General features: G+C 57.4%; 1 protein-coding gene across 3 annotated transcripts; it reads left to right on the top strand.

Moving 5' to 3' along the window:
• Window positions 1-484: 484 nt before the first annotated feature.
• Window positions 485-17,806, top strand: MVP (major vault protein). Of its 3 annotated transcripts, none has more exons than XM_032205068.1 (17): window positions 485-558; window positions 1,290-1,465; window positions 1,960-2,155; window positions 3,224-3,347; window positions 3,426-3,557; window positions 4,553-4,647; window positions 5,552-5,788; window positions 6,484-6,609; window positions 7,083-7,241; window positions 8,164-8,414; window positions 12,915-13,112; window positions 13,671-13,809; window positions 14,281-14,492; window positions 15,129-15,245; window positions 15,542-15,668; window positions 15,958-16,146; window positions 16,538-17,806. In XM_032205068.1, the coding sequence occupies exons 2-17, from the start codon at window positions 1,347-1,349 to the stop codon at window positions 16,679-16,681; spliced, it is 2,565 nt and encodes an 854-aa protein (XP_032060959.1). In that variant the 5' UTR covers window positions 485-558; window positions 1,290-1,346; the 3' UTR covers window positions 16,682-17,806. The 3 variants fall into 3 exon arrangements, with proteins under 3 accessions (XP_032060959.1, XP_032060960.1, XP_032060958.1); XM_032205069.1 differs by lacking the exon at window positions 485-558 and adding an exon at window positions 633-816; XM_032205067.1 differs by lacking the exon at window positions 485-558 and adding an exon at window positions 633-816 and having other exon boundaries at window positions 1,086-1,465.

Genomic DNA, 17,806 nt, shown 5'->3' with positions numbered 1-17,806 from the left:
GATGACCACTGCGATGGCACTGCACAGGCGCAGAATGGAGGAGTTTAAGGAAATAACTTCTTGGAGCTAATTTTAATACAAAGCAGGGATAGGTTATGAATATGCATAGGCGTAGTGGGAAACTTCCTGCGTGCCTAACTTTTTACTGCATATCACCACAGCAAGTCGCTGCTTTATGCCTTTGGGACACGCCCGGCGCCGAAATAAACCGCATGCCTACATTATAACTCATTTGCTTTGAGTTGTAGAGTTTTTCCACAAATCACAAACCTCCCCCCCCCCCCCCCCCCCCCCTCCCAATGAGAGAGGAAGGGGGCAAAGGGAGCGGCGCCTGCGACCGGCAAAATGGCGGCGGCGGTCGCCTAGCGACGGGCTGGAGCCTGCCGGGGGGGGGCCCGGCCCGGCCCGGCCCGGCCCGGGGCTGTGCCCGCTGCTGGAGCCAGCCCGGCCGTGCCCCGCGGCCCCCCCGGGGTGTGCCCGGAGAAACGGGGAGCCGCCCGGGGCAGATCCGCCTCGGGGAGCGGGGGCTGCCCTGCGTCAATCCGCGTTTACCTGGGGGTAAATCCGCCTTGGTAGGGGTAGGGGTAGGGGGGGGGGGCACGCCCTGCCTGGGGTCAGTCCCGCCGCGGGTGGGGGGCAGATCCCGGCCCGTGGGGCGGCCCCGGTGGGCTGGGCTCTGCCTTGCGTGCAGGGCTGGGCCAGGGCAAAGGCAAAGAGCTCTTCCGGGCTCCCCCCGCTCCGCCGCCTGCTGCTGTGCCCCAGGGCAGATCTCCTGACACCCCCCCCCCGGCGAGCTCATCTCCTTCGCCGCCCCAGGTGAGGTCTCCTTCTGCCCCGCGACGGGGCCGTCTGCCCGGCAGAAAGCTGTCCTGCCCCGGGGCGAGGTCTCCCGGCCATTTTGAGGTGCCGCAGCCCGTGGCGAGCTTACCCGAGGCACGGTGAGCTCGTCTTCCCCGTGGCGAGGTCGCCCAGCCCACGGTGTGAGCTCGTCTTCTCCCTGGAGAGGTCCTTTTGCTCTGCAGCGAGCTCATCTGCCTCCTGGCAAGCCCTTCTGTCCCATGATGTAGTCTCTTACCCCACCGCAGAGCCCGTGGCGAGGTCTCTCAGTGAGCCGTGACGTGGTCTCCTACCCCACGGCGAGGTCTTCTGCTCTCCTGGCAATCTCATCCACCCCGTGGCAACTTCATCTGCCCGCCAGGGACTTCACCTGCCCCAGGTTAAGCTTTTCTGGCCTGTGGCAAGGCCTGCCACTCCCACGGTGAGCCACAGCAGGCTGTTCTGTCCCACAGCAAGCTCGCCTGTCCCCGTGGCAAAGTCTCCTGTTGCACGGCGAAGCCTCCTACCCGATGGAAGACCCTGTGATCCGCATACCCCCCTACCACTATGTCCACGTGCTGGACCTCAACAGTAACGTCACTCGTGTGGAGGTTGGGCCCCACACCTACATCAGGCAGGACCACGAGAGGTGGGTGCTTTGGGGCAGTCTCCTTCCTACAGCGAAAGATGTGGATGCTATGGCGGGGGGGGCAGCTGTGGGGTGGGAGTGCCATGCTGTGGTTGGCAGGACTACAAAACATTCGTGCTATGGGGTGGGGGGGGATTTATGTAGCTACAGAGTGATCTGGATTTACAGGGCTGTGAGTGATGTTTGAGGAAGCTCTGCGGGGGCTCTTTAGGACAGTGGGAGGTGTTGGGGGTCTCTATAGGACTATGTGGACTTCATGGGCCCTTGGGACGGGGAAGGTGTACAGGGCTGCAGGGGCTCTGTGGGGCTGTTGGGGGTTTTTTGAGGGTTCTGTAGGATTGTAGGACCTCTATAGGACCGAGTTGGTTCCATAAGGCTGTAGAGGGCCATAGGAGGGCTGTGGGGCTAGACTGGGGCTGTGGAGGACTTGAGGGGTTCCATAGGGCCCTGGGGGCTCTGTAGAACTGAGGGGAGCAGTGTGGGGGTATCCACAGGGTGGTGTTTGCGCCCAAACGCATGGTGATGGTGCCCCCCCGCCACTACTGCGTGGTGCTCAACCCCGTGGCCCGGAGCCCTACGGGGGCTGTGCTGGTCGATGGCGCGGGACAGGTCCGTCTGCGGCACGCTGACCTCGATGTCCGCCTGGCCCAGGAGCCCTTCCCCCTGTACCCTGGCGAGGAGCTCCAGCAGGTACCTGTAACACCGCCCTCCCTGCAGTGCCCCCCCCAGGCCCCTGTAGCCTTCCTGGTAGTTATAGACAGCCACCCAGCTCTTGTAGCATATGACAGTCTTCTATAACTCTTAGCCCCACCGTGGCCTGTTATAGCTTAGTTGCAGTTTGCTGTGGTCCCCTATAGCTGCTTCAGCTATTTTAGCCCTTCATGACCCCTGGAACACCTCTAGCTCACCAATGGCTCTCTTAGAGTTCCTGTAGCCCACTGGGTTTTTCTGTAATCCTTCCAGCTACCTGCTCATGTATTCCTGCAGCTCTTTAGAGGCTCCTCAGCACCCCTGTAGCTCCTACAGTTCATTTGGCACCGCTGTACTTCCTCTGCTCCCTCCCACTCTCCCACCCCCTAGCCTCCTGTAACTTCTCTAGACTCCACAATCCCTCTCTGTAGCACATCTCTGTAACCTTCCATGGCTACCCATAGCCCCTAGAGCTCCTCTAATCCCCCTCTTGTTTCTCACAGCTCCTATAGCCCCTATAGTTCCCCGTTCTCTTCCATACCTGCTCTAGCCATCTCATGGCCCAGAATTTATCCTGTAGCCCCCTCCCCCTCAGTGTGTCATCCTTGTCCTTGCGCTGAGCCTGTGTACCTCTCCCCAAGGTGTCCCTGCATTGTTTCCAATCCCTTCAGTGTGTTCTGTCGCCAAAGTGTCACTCGTGCCCCTGTACTGTCCCCATCCCCAGCCTGTCGCCCACATCCCACATGGTGAAAACCTGTGTCCCAGTCCCCAGGGTTAAACTCAGGTCCATCACAGTGACCCCCATGTCCACCATTTCCCTGCAAGGACCCTTGTACCCCCCTTACCCTCACAGCCCTGTTGTGACCCCGTGTCCCCACCTAGTCCACAGTGACACTTCCCATCTACGTCTCCTGCAGTGACCCCTCTGTGTCCCCGTGTCTTCTACTGTGCCCCCAGGACAACCCCTGAAAGCATCCCTCTCACCCTCCACATCTGCCACACCTCCACTACGATGCCCATGCCCCCACGTTGTCTCACTCAACTCTCTTCTGACACCTGTGTCCCCAGGGTGTCACCCCACTGCAGGTGGTGCTGGCTGACACCGCCCTGCACCTTCGGGCCCTGCTTGACTTTGAGGACGAGGATTCTAACAAGTTCGTAGCAGGCGACGAGTGGCTCTTCGAGGGTCCTGGTGAGCAGGGACACCTTCCTGAGGACCCCCTGGGGAGAGCTCAGGGAGCTGGGGGCTGATGGTGCTGCCTGCATGCAGGTACCTACATCCCCCGCAAGGAGGTGGAGGTGGTGGAGACGCTGCAGGCCACTGTCATCGGGCACAACCAGGCCATCCGCCTGCGGGCACGCAAGGAGTGCCTCGACCGTCAGGGCATCCGCCGCGTCACAGGTAGCACTCGTGGACACCCCGTTGCACCCGGTGACACTCCAGGACTCCCTGGTAGCCACGGTGGCTTCCTGGGTTCAGCCCTCACTCAGTGTTGGCTGGCTCAGTGTCACCCTGTGCCTCTGGTGTCCCCCCCTCAGCACCCAGTGTTGCCTGAAGGCAGCCCTGGGACACCACACCCCATACCCTGGGATCCTCTTCTCCCCCTCCAGCCCCTCTGTGACTCTCATGTCACCCTTCAGCACCCATGGGAGCTCTGTGTCATCTGAGAGTGCTCCTGGAGCCTGCAGCACCCCAACCCATCTCCCAGAACTTCTGGGACCCCAAGCACCCCTGCAATCCTTGTGTCTCCTCTAAGCATGCACGCACCTTCTGTGTTGTCTGACAGCCCTCCTGGGACTGCCAGCATCCTGAGCACCCATGGGACCCCTCCAGCACCACTGGGAGCCCTGTGTCACCCCCTAACACCCATGGGATTTCTGTGTTATTCAGAAGCACGCCTGGGCACCCCTCCCCATGCTGCAGCATGTGTGGGACACTTGCCTCATCCCTCAGCTTGCCTGGGGTTTCCCGCATTCCCATTCCACTGTCCAGCACCCCCTCTCACCCTACAGCACCTCCAGCATCCCTGTCTGACCCCACTGCGCCCCTGTGATCCCCAACACATCCATCCAACCCCCCCCCCCATAACCTCCCTCCTCTCCCATAGCACCTGTGGGACCCTGTCTTAGCCCCTAGCCCCTCAAGATTCCCAGCACCCACAGGGCTCCCATAACTACCAGTACCTCCAGCACCCTTAGGATTCTCCCATCTGCCCCCTAGGGCCCTTTGCTCCCTGCATCTTTAGGACACCTAAGATCTATAGGATGCTTAGCACCCTTAGGACCTGCATATGCCCAAGTCCCCTCAAAACCCATCCCATCCCAGTCCCCCTGGGACTCCCAGTCCCCACCCTGCCCAGCACTGCAGCATCCTTAGCCCCATCCCTCTGCTGCCAGGGGAGGAGTGGCTGGTGAAGCGGGTGGGTGCCTACCTGCCTGGTGTCTACGAGGAGGTGGTCGACGTTGTGGACGCCTACGTCCTCACTGACAAGGTACCTGGCATCGTGACGCTTGCCCGTGGTTTCCCCTGCCCCTGCAGATGACAGGGACTCTCCAGGACCTGAGCCAGTATCGTAGCCATGCCCGTGGTGCCTCTGGAGGTCCCTCTGGACTGGGTTTGGGGGTCCGTGTACCTATTCTCCTGCAACCGTGGGTGTGACAAGGATCCTCCAGGGTGGGTGAAGGGTCTTATCCCCCTGATCCATCATGGCACTGTCCCCATTGCACCCATGGGTGATGAGAACCCTCTGGGGGACCTTCCAACCCACCATGTTGCCATGCCCCCTGCACCCATGGGTGTTGAGGACTGTGTGAGGGGCACTGTCCCCCTCAGCTATGCTGTCTTTGTTCCCCCTGCCTCAGGGGGTGATGTGGACCCTCTGGGTATCCTGTCCCCACCAGCCCACCATGACCCTATTTCTGCTGTACTGATAGGTAACAAAGACCTGATTTGGGGGTCCTGTTACATGCTCCGGGCACAGACAGGTGTTAGGGACCTTTCAGGATGGGTTTTGGGGTTCTCTGTCCCTGTTCTCCTGCACCCAAGGTGGCAAGTGACCTTCCAGGATAGGTGTGGGGTACCATCACCCCCCTGTGCCCCCTGCACCCGCAGGTGACGAGGCTCCTTGGGGATATGTTTGAGGGTCCCATTCCCCCTGCTCTGAGCCCACTGTGTCCCCTTTTTCCCTGCACCTGTGGGTAACAGGGAATCTCTAGAGGGTCCAGCCCTGCTGCAATCCACCATATCCCTGTCTTCCCTTCACCCACACATAACAAGGACCCTATGGGACGAGTCTGAAGTCCCATAACCCTGTCACCTTGCCCACACAGGTGACAAGGCCTGGCGGGGCCAGCTTTTGGTGTCCCATCACCCACTGTTGTCCTTCCCTCCCGTAGAAAGCCCTGCACCTGCGAGCTGTACGGACCTTTGAGGATGCACAGGGCCGGGTGCGCCGCACGGGTGAGGAGTGGCTGGTGACGCAGCAGCAGAGCGAGGCCTACGTCCCAGAGGTGTTTGAGGAGGTGGTGGCTGAGGTGCAGGTGACGACGCTGGGTCCCCGGCAGTACTGCGTGGTGCTCGACCCCGTGGGGCCCAACGGGCAGCCCCAGTTGGGCCAGCAGCGTGTGATCAAGGTGGGCACCCCAGGGACTTGCAGGTGACCTAATGTGGCCTTAGCTTCTCCACAGGTAGCAAAGGTGTGGTCCTGAGCAGCTCTAAGACATAATGTGCCCCTAATGTATCAGCGGGGGACAGTAAGGTGCCCCAGGGGTTCCAAGTGTGGACCTCAGGACCTGAGGGTGGCCCCAAGGGCCACACAGATGGCTCTGAGGGAATCTGGTATATGCATAGGTGTCCCCAGAGGTCTCAAAGGTGGCCCCAAGGGACCCTAATGCATCTCTGAGGCATCCCTTAAAGTCCCAAAGTTATCCCTGAGGGATCCTGGCATGACCCCTGAGGTGCCCCGAGTGCCCCCAAGGAGCCCATGGGTGGCCTTGATGTACACGTAGGCATCCCCAAATATCTCAATGGTGGTCCCAAAGGACCCTACAACACCTAAATTAACCTTAGTGTGTTGATGAGGGATGCTAAGCTTCTACAGCAGCCCATGGTTGGTCCCCAGGGACTTGAAGTTGTCCCTGATGTACCTGTATACTTCCCTGAAGGTCTTAAAAGTGGTCCACAGGGACCCAAAGGAATCCTTGAGGGGCCCTAATGCCCCCTTCCATATATCCCTGTACTGTGTGTCACCGTACCCCATGCCCCTGCCCCGTGTCCTCACCACATTGCCATTCCTTGCCCTGCTGGTGACACATTCCCACGTCCCCAGGGGGAGAGGTCCTTCTTTCTGCAACCAGGCGAGCGGCTCCAGGATGGCATCCAGGATGTCTTTGTGCTCTCTGAGGATGAGGGTCTACTGCTTCAGGCACTCCAGACGATCAAGGACACCAGTGAGGTGACCCAGGGGGCACCCAGGCTTGCAGGATCACCTGGAGGCACCTGGGAGAAACTGGGGGTCCAGGGAGCCTGGGATGCCCGGGGCAACCAGGAGTGATTTGGGGACAAAGGGGACAACTGGGGGACCCACCGGTGGCTGGATGTCATGGGGGATGGTCGAGTACCTGGGGGCAGGTGGGTATGTGGGGGATGTCTGGGGGATTATGGGGGTCTCAGGGGACACTTGGGGGGACATCTGTCTTTATCATTGGGTCCCCAAGCCAGGTGGGTGGCAGAGGACAATGGGAGGGGGTGCTGTCCCCAAGCTGGCAGGCTGTGGGGGTGCTCCCTGTCTCCATGCCTTCAGACTGGCTGGTAGCAGAGGGCCATGAGGTGTGCGTCTGTCCCCATGTCCCCAGCCAGGGGTTGGGTAGGGGTCCGTGCGTCCCTGCGTCCCCAGGCTGGTTGCTGATGGTATCCCCACATCTCCAGGAGGGGACAGAGGTGATACGGCGCGCAGGTGACCGCTGGCTGGCCCGGGGCCCCCTCGAGTACGTGCCGCCCGCCGAGGTGGCTGTGCTGGAACGTCGCCAGGCTGTGGCCCTAGCTGACAACGAGGGCATTTATGTGCGCGACATCCGCACTGGCAAGGTGCCTGCCCTGCTGCTCTAGCTCCCCTGGAGCTCGTAGCTCCCTGTAGCTGATTTTCCTGTGGCCTCCTATAGCCCATAATGTCTCCTATAGCTGCCTTATAGCCTCCTTTAGCTCTCTGTGGCTCCCCATAATCCCATTACTGCTCCCTGTAGACTTCTAGCAGCTCCTTATAGCCCCCAGTAATCCTTTGTAGTCCCATATAAACGTTTCCCACTCACCCACAGCCCTCTATAGCACCGTGCAGCCCCCACGGATGCCTTTAGGTCCTCCCCATTGCCCTCAGTAGCTTCCTGTAATGCACGTAGCTCCCCGTAGTTCTCCAAATCAGCCAGGACTCCCTATAGACCAAGTAATATAGTGAGCTCACTATAGCCCTCCACTCCCACCCCCAGTGCTCCCAGTTCTCCTGCCAGTGTTCCACATTCCTCCAGTGCCCCCATATCCCAATCCAGTATCCCCAGACCCTCTCCCAGTGCTCCCAAAATCCATCTTAGTGCCTCCAGCTCCCTTCCCAGTGCTTTCTATAACCTACCCCAGTATCCCACAGACTGCTTTCCAGTGCTCCCAGTATCCCATGTGGCCCCAGACATGCTCCCAGTGCACCCTGGACCCCCTTTCAGTACCCCCCGTCACCTTCCACAGTCCATCCCAGGGCTCCCAGTATCCCATATATCTGCTTCCAGTGTGTTCAAACCCCTGTTCAGTTCCCCCAGACCTTCCCAATGTCCCCAGACACACCATTCTAGTGCTCCCAGTGTCCCTTATACCCATCCAGTGCCCCCAAACTCCCAATGCTCCCAGTGCCCCTCCTAATGCCTTCATACACCCTCCAAGTGCTTCCAGTGCCCTCCAAATCCCTTCCCAGTGCCCCCAGCGGCCGTCCCAGCCCAGCAGCACCATGAGGTGGGTGTGAATGCAGGTGCGGGTGGTGACGGGCCAGACCTACATGTTGACGGAGTCCGAGGAGCTGTGGGAGAAGGAGCTGCCCCCTGGGGTGGAGGCACTGCTGGCCGAAGCCCGTGGAGACCGCACTGGCCTGGATGCTGGGATCCCCTCCTCCTCGAGCCCGGATGCTGAGGTCCAGCACCGTGACCGCACCCGCGCCGTCACCTACCAGGTGCCCCACAACGCTGCTGTGCAGGTCTACGACTACCGGGAGCGGCGGGCACGGTGAGCACCTGTGGTTGTGGGCATGGCGGGGCAGGGTCGTGGTGGATATGGTGGGGGGGACGCAGGAGGAGGATTTGGGCATGGAGGTGATGCAGAAGGTGGTGCTGGGTTTAGATGATGTTACTGTTGGCACATCTGTGGTAGGTGGCCCCACTGACCGATGCAGAGCCCAGTGTTGGTGGTGCCAAGCCCCAGGGAGCAGGTGATGGTGTGGGGACTTGTGTGTCCTGGGCATGTCCTAGGCACGTCCTTATGTTGTGGGTTTAACCCTGGTAGGCTGCTTGGCACTTGGCACCACGCAGCTGCTTGCTCACATCCCCCAGTGGGATGGGGGAGAGAATTGGAAAGGTGAAGGTGAGAAAAGCCTCAGGTTGAGATAAAGTTTGGTTGGTAAAGTAAAAGCTCTGTGTGCAAGCAAGAGAAATATAACAATGAGTTCATTTACTCCTTGCCATCAGCAGGTGATGTTCAGCCATTCCCAGGGATCATCAAGTGTAATGGTTACTTGGCAAGACAGGTGCCAGCATCCCAGATGTCCCCCTTCTTCCTCCTTTCTCCCAGCTTTTATAAAATACAAACTTTTATGACATCATACGGTTTGGAATAGCCTTTTGGCCAGTTGGGGTCAGCTGTCCTGGCTGTGTCCCCTCCCAACTTCTTGCCCACCCTGAGGCTCCTTGCTTGCAGGGCAGCCAGAGGAGCTGAGAAGGCCTTGGTGCTGTGCAGTTCGGCAATAGCTGAAACCTTGGTGTGTTATAAACACTATTTTGGTCCCAAATGCAAACCACAGCACCATGCAAGCTGCTTTGAAGAAAATTAACTCCATCCCAGCCAGACCCAGTGTACTTTGGCATGTGACCCTTTGCTTGTCCTTGACAGGGTGTGAAGTCGTGCTGCGTTTCGAGTTGGCCATGCAGGGCCCTGGGGACCAGGTGACAGTGTAGGGACTTGTAACACATCCTTGGCAGTCTCTGTCACGTAACTCCTGTCCTTGATGTGTGATCCCACAGGCTGGCGATGGGCCCTAAGGAGCAGGTGACAATGCAGGGACCTGCATGTCATTGCATGTCCTTGGCATGTAACTCATGTCCTTGGTGTGTCATCAGCATGTACTGGCCCAGGATAGTGTTAGGCCCCATTCTGGTGGTCCTGAGCCCTGAGGAGCAGGTGGTTCAGGAACCTACCTGTCATTGCGTGTCCTTGGCAAGTGGACGGTGTCCATGGCATAAAGTTGGTGTGTGCAGGTACAGGGTAGTAATAGGCTCCAAACTGGTGGTACTGGGGCCTAGGGAGCAGGTGATAATGCTGGGACACTTGGCATGGCATGTCCTTCATGTGTCTAGACCACTCATCTCTGTCTCTGGTGTGTTGTTGGGTGGTTCTAGGCCCTGAGGACTGGGTGACAGCGTGGGGACCCATGTATCCTAGCATGTGTCTGCAGCATGTCCTTGGGTATGATCCATATCCTTGGCATATCTGTAGCATGTGACCCTGCAGGCTTTTGCTGGGCTCTGAGTTGGCGGTGCTGGGCCCTGGGGAGCAGGAGCAGGGACCTCCATGTCATGGCATGTCCTTGGCATGTGAGCTAGACAGAGCCTGTTCCTAGCAGATTGGTATGTGCAAACTCTGAGGAAGGCAAAGGCTGGAAGCTGGAGATCTCTGATGCCAAGAGGAGTTGTCCTGCTCCCCAGCTTGCAGCTGTGTAATAAATTTGCTGCTCTCAAAGCTGAGGAGTCAGGATCTGGGTGTGTTTTCAAATGAAACATTTGGGCAGACTGACCCTGAGCCATGTAGGAGCACTGGGAGGAACTGGTGAGTGATGCTGGTGGGCATGCTTCAGGGGATGGAGGCAACCATTGGTCAACCTGGTCTCTTTTGCTGTCTGCTAGGAGCCTGGATCCAGGATGCTGTGGAAGGACTGCCAATGCTAGTCCAACCCTCTGGACATGATTATGGGGAAAGAAAACACACTTTCTGGGAAATGAGCATGTTGGGGAGCCTCTTCTGAAGGGTCTGTTTCCTAGTGCATGCAGCATTGGGGTATCAACAAAAGGAGTTAGAGATCTGTGTTCAGTTGCAGGATATGAATGTCAAAGGCAGCCATGGTTGCAGTAACCCTGAGATGGTGGAGTTCAGGCTCCTGAGGGGAAGAAGCAAGACAAAAAGCAAGATCACAAGCCTGGACTTTAGGAGGGCAAACTGGCTTCTCCAAAGACCTGCTTGTGAGAGTCCTATGGGATTCTGAAAGCTTACCTCCTCCAAGCTCAGGAGCAGTCCATCCCAAGAGCAGGAAGTAGGTCAACAATGTCAGGAGATCTGCGTGGATAAACAAGCCTGGCCAAACTCACACACAAAAAGGAAACATAAAGAAAATGGAAGCAGGAACAGGTAACCTAAGAGGAAAATGGAGACACCGTTCAAGCATGTAGGGTTGCAGATTGGAAAGCCAATGCTCAATCTGGCAATGGATGTCAAAGGTAACAGGAAGGGCTTCTACAAGTACAGAAAGGGCAAAAGGAAGACAAAAGAAAATATGGGCCTAGTGCTGCGTGAAGCACGGGACCTAGTGACACAGGATGTAGAAAAGGCTGTGGGAATGAATGCCACCTTCGCCTCGGTCTATATCAGACACACCAGTCTTCAGGTATCCTAGGCTCTGGAGACCAGGGAGAAAGCCTGGAGTAAAGCATGACCTTGGTGGCAGAGGATCAGATTTGAGGATACTTAGGCAAATTGGGTGTATATATAGTTCCATAGGCCCTGATGGGGTGCAACAACAAGTGCTGAAGTAGCTGGCTGATGTCATTGCAACACCTTGCTTGGTGATCTTTGAATGGTCACGACAACTGGGAGAGATGACTGAAGAATGGAGGAAAGCAAGTGCTACACTTTCCTTCAAGGGCAAAAAGGAGGAGCCAGGGAACTACAGGCCCGTCTGCCTCACCTCGATCCCTTGGAAGGTGATGGAGCAGCTAATCCTGGCAACCATCTCAAGGCACAGGAAGGACAGGAAAATCATCAGCGTGGATTTACCAAGGGGAAGTCAGGCTTGATGAACATGGTTGGTAGCATTCTGTGATGAAATGACTGGCCAGGTAGACAAGGGGAGACTGGTGGATATGGTCTGCCTGGGCTTCAGGAAGGCCTTTGACACAGTCCCCCATAAGATCCTTACAGGCAAGCTGCTGCAGCCTGGGCTGGATGAGCACAGAACAGGGTGGACTGAAGAGTGGCTCAGCAGCTGAGCCCAGAGAGTGGTGACCAGTGGCATGGAGTCTGGTTGGAGGCCGGTAACTGGTGGTGTACCCCAGGGATCAGTACTCACTCCAGTCATATTTGACACCTCCAGTAATGATCTGGACAGTGAGGGGGCAGAGTGGATCCTCAGCCAGTCTGTGATTTATACAAAGCTGGGGGGAGTGGCTGAGATGCCAGAGGGTCCTGCTGCCGTAACACAGGAGGGTCTGGATGTGGATAGGCTGGAGAACTGGACAGGCAGAAACCTCATGGAGTTCAACACAGACAAGTACAAAGTCCTGAACCTGGGGAGGGACAGTCCCACACACCATTTATGCTGGGGCTGCCCAGCTGCAGAGCAACTTTGCAGAAAATGTTCTGCAAAATGTGGTCCTGGTGGACACAAAGTCCAACATAAGGCAGAAATGTGCCCTTGCCACAGTGACAGCTAGTGGTTGCATTAGGCAAAGTGTTGCCAGCAGGTTGAGGTAATGCACCTCTCTGCTCAGCATTGGTGAAGCCACACCTGGAGCACTGCATCCAGTTCTGGGCTCCTCATTACAATAGAGACCTGCCCATCCTGCAGAGAAAGTCCAATGAAGGGCCACAGAAATGATGAAGGGCCTGGAGCACGTCTCCTGGAGGAAAAGCTGGGGGAGCTGGACTTTTGAGCTTTGAGAAGAGAAGGCTTGGGTCTTATTAATGTAGATAAATACCTGAGTGCCGGGGTGGTCAAAGAAGAGGGAGCCAGGCTATTTTCAGTGGTCCCCAGTGCCAGTACAAGAGACAATGGGATCAAACTAAATCATAAGAGATTCCCTCTTGCTTTTTCACTATGAGGGTGACTGAGCACTGGCACAGGCTGCCTGGAGAGGTTGTGGAATCTCCCACCTTGGAGATATTCAAAAGCTGTCTGGACATGGTCCTGGGCAACTGGCTCTAGGTGGCCCTGTTTGAGCAGGAGGCTTGGACAAGGTGATCTCCAGAGTTGCCTTCCAACATCAACCAGTCTGAGATTCTGTGGTTCTGTGATAAGTCCTTGGTGTGTCCCCATCTTGTGATCTATATCCTCAGCATGTGACCCATGTCCTTTCCATGTTCTTGTTACAACACAAGGGAGTGTTGGGCTCCAGTGTGACTGTGCCTTCACCCATGTGTCACAGCATGTCCTTGATGTGCCAGGGTGGTATTGGTCTCCGTGGTGCGTGTGACAGTGCTGGGACCTATGTGTCATGGCTTTGGCATGTTCTTGCTGTGTTGCAGGGTGGTGCTGGGCCCTGAACTGGTGGTGCTGGGTCCTGGGGAGCAGCTGACGGTCCTGTCCCTCTCAGCAGGCCGCCCCAAGCGGCCCCATGCCCGACGCAGCCTCTGCCTCCGCCTTGGCCCTGATTTCTGTGCTGACATCGTGACCATCGAGACTGCTGACCATGCCCGCCTCCAGCTCCAGCTGGCCTACAACTGGTGGGTGAGGCTTATGTTGGTGGGCCATGGGGATGGGTGATGAGGGTGGGGGCCTGGAACCATCTCAGGTAAATGGTGTGGGATGGGATTGAGCGTGAGGCTTGGGGACATGGCTAGGGGCTGGGGGTGGGGTTGGATTTGGGATAGTCTTGGACGCTGGGGATAGGGCCTTGAGCCCTGTGGGGTCAGGACTTGGGCTGTGGGGTCATGGTTAGGCCGTGGGTGGCATTGGGGTTATTGGGCAGTGATGCTGCTTGGGCAGGACTGGGCTAGGAGGACAAGGAGGAGGTGGGGCAGGATCTGGTGGAGGCACTGACAACAATATGGGGACAGACCAGATCCTGGGTCATCATTGGGGACAAAACCTTTAGTTAGGGAGCATGTGCTAGAGCCAGGAGGTGCAGCTTGGCTGTTGGGTAGAGACTGATGCTTTGGCCTTTGGTTGGTGGTTCTGGGACAGAGGTGGGTTATGGCAGTGGGAGTAGGATCAGGCCAGGATCAAGGACCAGGGTGGGAGCACTCTGGCGTGGGAGAGACCTGAGGACACTTTCCTTGCAGGCACTTCGAGGTACCAGAAGAACCGAAAGATCTGGGGCGCCTCTTCAGTGTCCCTGACTTTGTGGGTGATGCCTGCAAGGCCCTGGCCTCCCGTGTGCGTGGTGCTGTTGCTGCCGTCACCTTTGATGACTTCCACAAGGTCTTGTTGGTCATACATATTTTCCCTTGGTCAAGCCCAAGTACCCCCACTTTCACCTGCATCACCAGTGCCTCCACCCCCTCCTCCTGCCATGGTACTCTGGGTCATTGGTGCACCATCCTGTGTCACCTATGCCCCCACATGTCTTCCTATGTTGCATGTGTGACCATGGTCCACTCAGATTCAACATCCCCCCCCAACCCCCCAACACTACGTGTGCCCCTTCTGTGTCACTCGGCATAACCTTGTGGCTCCTGCATATTACCCTGGGTCTCCGTTGTCCCCCTGAGCCTCTGATGTGCCCAAGAGTCACTGGGGACATCAGGAATTTCCCAATGTCCCAAGAACTCAAACAGGCTGTTCTGCTCGGCTCTGTTTGGCATCAATGAAGCCCTGTATGTTCCCCAGTGTCCCCACTGCCCCAACGGCCTCAACATCCCCAAGTGACGCTGATGTCCCCAATGTCCCCAGAACTCAAATCGTCTCATCTGCTCAGCTGTGTTTGGCTTCGATGAGAGTGGGCGTTTGCGGGAGCAGCTCCGCTTTGCCCCCAATGGGCTGGTGGTGACAAGCGTCGACATCCAGAGTGTGGAGCCTGTGGACCAGCGCACCCGCGATGCCCTGCAGCGCAGTGTCCAGCTGGCTATCGAGATTGCCACCAACTCCCAGGAGGCTGCTGCTAGGTCCCCATGTTTCCCCATATCACCTCATGTCCCATGTCTTTCTCCAGTGCACCTCACAGTTTGCTGTTAGGATCACCACTAACTCCCAGGAGGCCAATGACAGGTCTCCCTTGATTCTCCAAAAGTCCCTCCATGTCCCCAAATGTTTACTTTTGGCTCTCCATATGCCCTGTGTTGCCATATCCCCGTCTGTCTTCCCCACATCCCTCATGTCCTCAAATGTCCTCCATATCCCCCATGTCCCAAAACTTCCTTCCATGTGTTTCCACATCTCCTACATGCCACATACCCTCAGCATGCCCTGTTTCCCCATGTTCCCAACATGCCCCATATCCTCATTGCCTCCCCACACCCCCAGTTTCCCCCATATCTCCAGCGTAGCCTGTGTCCCACCCTGTCCCCAGTGTCCCATACATCACAGAATCACAGAATTGTCTAGGTTGGAAGAGACCTCAAGATCATCGAGTCCAACCCCTGACCTAACACTAACAGTCCCCACTAAACCATATCCCTAAGCTCTACATCTAAACGTCTTTTAAAGACCTCCAGGGATGGCGACTCCACCACTTCCCTGGGCAGCCTGTTCCAATGCCTAACAAAGGGATACATCTCGCATCCCTTGGTCTCTGTCAACAGGCATGAGGCAGAGCGCCTAGCGCAGGAGGCCCGAGGACGCCTGGAACGACAGCGCCTCCTTGACCAGGCTGAGGCTGAGCGGGCACGCAGAGAACTGCTGGAGCTCGAGGCTCTCAGGTCAGCCATCTCCTCGTTATGCACTGCCCTGGGGGCTCTGAGGGCTTCTGCTTGCCCACAGGCACCGGGGTCTTCCACCTTCCCAGCATGTACTGAGGTCTTCCTCAGTGGGTTTGGGTGTACCGGGGCCCTCCATCCCCCCACAGTGTGCTGGGGCTCTGCAGCTTTCCCAGGGTGGTCCTGTGGTCCTCCATCTTCCCGAGGGCACTGGGGTGGAGGTGTGGGGCTGGGGGTGGAAGGTGCGGTGGGAGGGGGTGCGGCCCGTGGCGGGCACGGTGTGTGACACAGCCCCACAGCGCAGCGGTGGAGAGCGCGGGGGTGGCACGCGCAGAGGCTCAGGCCCGGGCGGAGGCTGCCCGCATCGAGGGCGAAGCTGCCATCCTCCAGGCCAAGCTCAAGGCTGAGGCTATCGCCATAGAGACGGTGCGTTGGGGGCGGGGCCTGAAGGGAAGGGGTGGGGCCTGGTGGCAGGGGGTGGAGCCTGACAGAAGGGGGAGGGGCTAATTGTGCCTCAGGTGGCCTGGGGTTGGGGAGGAGCTGGGATGAGGGGGTGGGGCTGTCCTAGGGGGCATGTCCCGTTCTAGCCCCGCCCCCTATGATGGGGCATATAACCTATGAGCAGCATGCCTATGGGCTCAGTGGGAGGGGCCTGTGGTGGGTGGGCGTGTCTTCCAGCAAAAGGGGGCGGGCCCTATGCATTCTCCACCCCCAGGAGGCGGAGCTGAAGCGGCTGGAGCAGGTGCAGGCGCAGGAGGTGCAGGCGCAGCGGGCCCGGGCGGAGGTAGAGGCGGCACGGGCCCAGGCGCTGGCGGATGTGGAGGCCTCGCGGGTGCGGGAGGTGGCCAAGGCCCTGGGTCCCGACACCATTCGGGACATCGCCCGGGCTGGGCCTGAGCTGCAGGTGAGTAGGGCGTGGCCTAAGAGGGGGTGTGCCCTAAGAGGGGTGTGGCCATTTTGTGGGAGGCGTGGCATCAGGTATGGCCTCTTGGAGGGGTGGAGGCTGCAGAGGCTGGGCTCTGGCTTGGGGGGGTTGGATCCCTGGGAGCGGGTGGGGCTTTGTGGGTGTTGAGCCTTGGGGCGCAGGCTGTTGGTAGGGGTCTCCATGGGGCGGGGTCTCCATGGGGCAGGTCTGAGTGGGGAGGGGTCTCCGTGGGGCAGGTCTGAGTGGGGAAGCGGCTCAAGGAGGACAGGGCTTCCAGGAGGCAGTGCCTGCTTGGACTCGCTGGAGAGGGTATGGTCTGCCAGGGTTGTGGTGTGCTGGGAGGGATGACCAGCACTGTGCCCATCTCCAGGTGAAGCTGCTGCAAGGCCTGGGACTCCAGTCGACCCTCATCACCGATGGTGCTGCACCCCTCAACCTCTTTACCACTGCCCGGGGGCTGCTGGGCCTGGCAGCTCCTCCAGAAAACTCCAATTCCCCAGCCTCTGCCCTCTGAGGACCCAGGCATTTGGGCCTTCCCCAGAGACCTGGGTGTCCTGAGCAGCTGGAACCTCCCATCCCTCTTCATGTGTTTCGTTTTCTCAGAATAAAGCAAACAGATTGCAGCTGTAAAGTCAAAGTGATGGTGGGGTTGGGGGCAGTGACATCAGAGTGTGTTTTGCAGGGGATGACCACCTGTCATCATGCTTCTGTGTTCTTTTGTGGCTGGGCAGATGAGCTTTTATCACATAATCTGACATTCTCCCTCTCTCTTGTTAAAGAACAAGAAAGAATTGTATCATTTTCTCTTCTAGCACAGCAGTTCTCAGCCATTTGTTTCATCTCCTGGGAAGGATGCACTCATGGAGCAGACTTAGTACTACTGCTAAGTACCTTTAAAGGGTCTTATAGGTCTATAAGATGGGTCTATATTTCCCTAGCATGCTGCGTTTTACAGTCCCACTTCTCTGGAAGGGAGTTGCAGGATCAGAGTTGCTGCACTTGTCAGTGTAATCCTATGTAGTCTTGGCTGGACCTGCAAGGATTACCCTTCTGTTGCTTTGCTTCAGTATCTCTGGTGTCTGGTCACACTAATTGGTAAGGGCATGTGAGAACGTGGAAGGTTTATTCCAGCAGGTTTATCTTGATCAAGGACTTCTAAGTTAGTAGACAATGACCAGAAACAAACCTGAACAGTTGTAATAAGTAAGAGAAGAGACAGGATGTGGGACTGTTGAATCAAGCAATGGTTTGAGTGAGGATTTCTGGATCAGGCTGATAAGAAAAGAAAGGGGAACAATATGCAAAATGCTAAGGCACAGACCTGACAAAACGAACATGGAGACAATGACAAGAAAAAAAATCACTCTCAGTCACACTAGTTGATGAGCTATCAAAATACTTCTAGGTGGATCAACATGGACTTTGCAACAGATAAGACTGTAAACCAGGGGGACCCTGGACTGTGAGGGATACTGGAAACTGCAGAGCACTGCAAACCCATGTAGGAAGTGCAAGTTGAAAAGGAAGCAGGAGGAACATAGAGGGGGCAGGCAGAAAAAGTGTAAAATGGTGGTTCACAGGCAAAATGGGATGTACACTTGTCTGGTTTGCATCTGATCACCGCAGTCTGTCCTATCTA

The sequence above is a fragment of the Aythya fuligula genome, chromosome 31 (assembly GCF_009819795.1).
Source record: "Aythya fuligula isolate bAytFul2 chromosome 31, bAytFul2.pri, whole genome shotgun sequence".
Lineage (NCBI taxonomy): Eukaryota > Metazoa > Chordata > Aves > Anseriformes > Anatidae > Aythya > Aythya fuligula.
Note: the sequence above shows the minus strand (reverse complement) of the source record. Positions and strands in the feature narration are given on the sequence as shown.

What these genes read in the sequence shown, in the direction of transcription:
- MVP (XM_032205068.1), top strand. Translation starts at nt 1,347, where the DNA reads ATGGAAGACCCTGTGATCCGCATACCCCCCTACCACTATGTCCACGTG. An exon ending in TACCGGGAGCGGCGGGCACG is followed by an intron (nt 8,415 to 12,914) that starts GTGAGCACCTGT and finishes GCTGTGTTGCAG; the next exon opens with GGTGGTGCTGGGCCCTGAAC. An exon ending in CCTTTGATGACTTCCACAAG is followed by an intron (nt 13,810 to 14,280) that starts GTCTTGTTGGTC and finishes CAATGTCCCCAG; the next exon opens with AACTCAAATCGTCTCATCTG.